This window comes from Saccopteryx leptura, chromosome 2 (genome assembly GCF_036850995.1).
Source record: "Saccopteryx leptura isolate mSacLep1 chromosome 2, mSacLep1_pri_phased_curated, whole genome shotgun sequence".
Lineage (NCBI taxonomy): Eukaryota > Metazoa > Chordata > Mammalia > Chiroptera > Emballonuridae > Saccopteryx > Saccopteryx leptura.
In genome coordinates, this window is record NC_089504.1 from 377,994,298 (window position 1) to 377,999,379 (window position 5,082).

Here is a 5,082-nt window from a genome sequence, read left to right on the forward strand (position 1 = left end):
GCTGCAAAGTCTGTGGATTTTTCCTGATTTTGAGATGTCAACCTCTTCCTCCTTCTCCTCTCTCCCTCTTCCCGGTCGGCGACTCTGCACCCCAGGCCCTGCCCCTGCGCCACACCCAGGCAGGGACTTGCAGTTGATGGGGTTCTACGGCAATGTCACACAATTGGCTTTAGTCTTGCTGGTAATCAAGGCCTGCCAGCGTCTGCAGGGTCTAACGACGAGAGAGTTTGCCTTCGTGGATTCTCTCTCCCAGTCCCCCCCTCCCGAACCAGCAGCCTGGCGATCCAGCCACAAGGCTGCCACTGCTTCTGCCTGGGGAGTAAGAGGCTCAAAGAGCTGGGAAATCCCCACTCTATCCTCACTCAGTGCAAGGCTCTGGGAAGGGCTCTGACAGTCAGGGCCTCCAGTGTAATCAGGCGGGGGTGGGAGTCAATTGTTGTCAAGGTGTCTGTTCAGCGCCTAGCATTCAGTTGGACCTCTCAACCCAGGCTTTCCACACTTTGTAGCCTGTTTTGGCCGGTAAGAAGAGGCACTAGTCTCTGCTTGCGACTAGTTTGGTATAGATCTTATTATCTGCCAAGTCCTTCTTGTTAGCGTTTATCCCTGAATATGGAGGCTCTATCAATCAGAAGTTGCCCCCGCCCCTTTAGCGAGAGGCACCAAAAAATATCACGCCTCTTGTCTTGGGTCGGTGAACTGAGAGAGATCTTATCAATTAGAACCGAGGGTGCGCAGATTTCACGGGTTAAGTTAATTTTAGTAATTGGGTCGCAGCTGTGCTCCCGAAGGTATTTCAGGCTGCCTGCGCGCGCCCCTCCCCCAACGCTTGATTGTTAGCTTGAATGGCTGGGTGAGGTGCCCCACCCCCGGAGAGAATCTCCCAAGTAGGGAATACCGCCCTGGGGCCTCTCCCGCTCCCCGTGCGCGGGCCGCTGGGAACGTTAGCGGTGCTCGGTCTGCAATGCTCGGTCTGCAACCAGACCGGGAGCGCGCCAGCAGCTGCTCGCCGCTCGTTCTGCAAACGACCCGGGCGGCGGCGGCGGCGGCGGCTTCCGAGTGCGGGATGACTTACCACAGGCGAACTTTCTCGCGGCTTGAATGAACGTCCCTGCGGTAGCTTCCTCCACACCCTCGTCTCTCAGATTCGAGCGATAACAGTCCTTTTGCTTTCAGTTTGCTCCGAAGATAAATTTTCCTGTTTCTAGTTGATAAATTTGTTGTGATTTTGGGGAGATCTGTCGGACGCGCTACTCACGGCGCCATTTCCGTGACGTCACCCTCATCATTTTACATTCTAAGCAGAGGACAAAACCGTGTGTGTGTGTGTGTGTGTGTGTGTGTGTGTGTGTGTGTGTGTGAAATTCTATGAGCACATAGAAAGTTAACTGAGAAGCTAAAGGCTCCACGAATGGAGGGCAAGAAACAAAGGTAGAGAAAAACATCTATACTAAAATTAAAATAGTACACGTGAAAAATTTATTCTTTTATATGTAGTTATATATTTGACATGTAATAATTTAAAACTCTGGCATCTAAATAAAGAGAAAAGTAAGTTTATATATTAACTTACTTTAAAAATGGTGGCAAATGAAGTTATGCAAACATATGTTACTGGTAATTTTCCCACTCTCTCCAATAACCTCATTGTCTTTGAGGAATGGCCAGGAACATCATACATTCCCGTTAAAAATATATATATGGAGTGTCCACAATGATTTAGGAATTAGGAGCACAAAAAATGCCTAATGCTGTCACTGTCCTTAAAGGGCTTAAAGCCTAGCACAGGGAGTTTTAGAAGAAAACAGCTGTTATATGCACACTTTGTATTAAAATGAAGATATTTAGGATGTTATGGGGACACAGAAAGTGCTAGTGACTTCAAAATGAGGTAGTATTTAAGTTGGGCTAAAAAGAACAAATGATTGGTCCTGGCCAGTTGGTTCAGTGGTAGAGAGTTGGCCTGTCCCAGATTCAATTCCTGGTCAAGGCACACAGGAGAAGGGCACATCTACTTCTCCACCTCTCTCCTTCTCGCTTCTCTCTCTCTTTCTCTCTCTCTCTCTCTCTCTCTTTCTCTCTCTATCTCCCTCCTGAAGCCATGGCTCACTTGGACCCTGCCACTGAGAATGGCTCCATCACCTCCGCCTCAGGTGCTAAGAAGATCTCGGTTGCTGAGCAACAGAACAGCACCCCAGATGGGCAGAGCATCACCCCCTAGTGGGCTTGCCAGGTGGATCCCTACTGGGGCCTATGTGGGAGTCTGTCTCTTTGCCTCTCTCCTCTCACTGAACAAAAAAAAAAAAAAAAGAACAAATGATAATAGTGCAGAGGATGTACAATCAAGAGAGGCAGGGAAAGAAAAACATTTAATGGTATAGGGGCATGGAAGACTTCCAAGAGAAATAGAAGCTTGAAAGTTAAATTCAGGCCTCTTCATTACAGGTCTTAAGTATTAGGTAAAGAATCTGGGATTTTTTTTTTTTAATGAGAGCAATTGAGTGTTCCTAAATAGGAGAAAAGAATAACTAGAATGCTACTAAAACCCATATCCAGCTAAAGTGGCTCTATTTGGGAACCAGTTCATCTTGCAAGATGATGGACTAACTGGATTTCACCACTTCTGGGGAAAATACAGTATTCCACACTCTTTTATTTCTTCAGATCCAGAAGCTAAACCATCACGGACTCTGGGCTTCAGGTCAAGCTTACACCAGTGACAACATTCATCTCAGACGTCCTCTGCCTTTCACAGTAAGGGATGCTCGGTGAGGGTTGGGGTCTCATGCACAAGGGGATAGTAGTTCATCCCTAGGGTTCAAGCCACCCAGTATTTCTGGAAATGGTTGCAGTCTGAGGAGATGCTCATTATAAACTTTACAGTTAGCTGGTCCCTGAGTTAAAAGAAAGTATCACTCAAATAAAAATTCAATTAAAAAAAAAGAAATTGTTCTCTATCGGTGATTCCTATAATGAACTCTTCGGTCTTCCTCATCTTCACCCAGCTTAGTGGAGGACCAGGGATGTTAGATGAGTAATTCTGCTTCTGCAGTGCTGTTTACTATTAGAGACATTTTTGTTGGTAGAATGGTCATATATGCCTTACCTGTGCCCAAACACTATTCTGATTGGGAGTAAGAAGCCGTTGTTAGCATCCCAGGTATTATTCTGTCTTCCTGTTTGCAGAAGCTGTGGGGGAGGCCTGCAAATCTTAGAGCATGAGAAAACTGGAGAAATTGAAAGAGTAATTAGAATCTTTTCCTCTGTTTGACTATCAGCAAATAGCTCTTGGCTAATAAAATCTGCACCATAAAAGGGGCTTTGATTTCACTACTAAAGTCATATGGTGAAGTTTTCTTAACCAGACAAAGAACAGTGTGTGTGTGTGTGTGTGTGTGTATGTGTGTGTGTGTGTGTGTATGTGTGTGTGTGTGTGTGTGTGTGTGTGTGTGTGTGTTGGAAATCCTGGGACCAGCTTGGAAGAGGGTCAGGGTGCTTTAGGGAGATGGAAACAGAGATAAAGAGAGCTACTATTCAGTCTCTCTGATCCTATCCACCTCCCTATGTAGATCTGGTTTCATTTGGAAAGAAAGTGAACATCCATTCTAATATATATAGTTCTTATTTAACATTTTCACAGAAATCTCTAAAGAAGAATGGCCCCAGGGAATCATTCCACAGCAATCCTATTCGTCTTAGTGGGTCTGACCCAGCAGCCAGAACTCCAGTCGCCTCTCTTCTTCCTGTTCCTGGGAATCTACACGGTGACAGTCATGGGCAACCTGGGCTTGATCCTTCTCATCGCAGCCAGCCCCCTGCTTCACACTCCCATGTACTACTTCCTCAGCAGCTTGTCCTTCATCGATCTCTGCTACTCCTCCGTCATTACCCCCAAAATGCTGGTCAACTTTCTGGGGAAGAAGAATGTGATCCCCTATTCTGAGTGTATGGCGCAGCTCTTTTTCTTCAACGTCTTTGCGGTGGCTGAGTGTTACCTCCTGACTGCCATGGCGTACGACCGCTACGCTGCTATCTGCAGCCCGCTGCGTTACAATGTGATCATGTCCTCTCAGGTCTGTTCACTGCTGGTGCTGGGTGCCTTGACCCTGGGCTTTCTCACTGCTGTGGCCCATACCAGTGCCATGACGCAGCTGTCCTTCTGCAAATCCCACATCATCAACCATTACTTCTGTAATTTCCTTCCACTCCTCCACCTTTCCTGCTCCAACACACACCTCAATGAGCTTCTGCTTTTTATCATTGGAGGGGTTAATGTCTTGCTGCCGATCCTCACTCTCTTCGTGTCCTATGCCTTCATCTTCCGCAGCATCCTTCGCATCCAGTCCTCAGAGGGTCGGTCCAAAGCTTTTAGGACTTGCAGCTCTCACCTCCTGGCTGTGGGCATTTTCTTTGGGTCCATCACATTCATGTATTTCAAGCCCCCTTCCAACTCCCTAGAACAGGAGAAGGTTTCCTCAGTGTTTTACACCACGGTGATCCCCATGCTGAACCCTTTAATATACAGTCTGAGGAACAAGGACGTGAGGAAAGCAGTGAGGAAGATTTTGGTGAGAAAATGAGTTTTCCTTTGGGAAATTGATAGAATAGAGAAATAAATGGTTCCAATGAAAATATGTTCTTGCTCATTTTTCTTTGTTTTTCTATTATAATATACATAATATTTGGTTTTTAAAAATACTTCCTCGGCCCTGGCCGATTTGCTTAGTGGCAGAGCGTTGACCTGGCGTGCAGGAGTCCCGGATTCGATCCCCGGCCAGGGCACACAGGAGAAGCGCCCATCTGCTTCTCCACCCCTCCTCCTCTCCTTCCTCTCTGTCTCTCTCTTCCCCTCCCACAGCTCCATTGGAGCAAAGATGGCCCAGGCGCTGGGGATGGCTCTGTGGCCTCTGCCTCAGGTGCTAGAATGGCTCTGGATGCAAACAGAGCGACGCCCCGGATGGGCAGAGCATCGCCCCCTGGTGGGCGTGCCGGGTGGATCCCGGTGGGCGCATGCAGGAGTCTGACCAGCCTCCCTGTTTCCAACTTCAAAAAAATGCAAAAATAAATAAAAATAAATAAAAATAA

General features: G+C 47.2%; 1 protein-coding gene across 1 annotated transcript; it reads left to right on the forward strand.

Moving 5' to 3' along the window:
• Positions 1 to 2,688: 2,688 nt before the first annotated feature.
• On the forward strand, positions 2,689 to 4,577 carry LOC136393828 (olfactory receptor 8D1-like). The gene is made up of 2 exons (XM_066366478.1): positions 2,689 to 2,751; positions 3,638 to 4,577. Exon 2 carries the CDS (start codon positions 3,654 to 3,656, stop codon positions 4,575 to 4,577), a length of 924 nt encoding a protein of 307 aa, XP_066222575.1. The 5' UTR covers positions 2,689 to 2,751; positions 3,638 to 3,653.
• The last annotated feature ends 505 nt before the right edge of the window (positions 4,578 to 5,082 follow it).

Coding starts and splice junctions, on each gene's coding strand:
- LOC136393828 (XM_066366478.1), top strand. CDS start 3,654: ATGGCCCCAGGGAATCATTCCACAGCAATCCTATTCGTCTTAGTGGGT.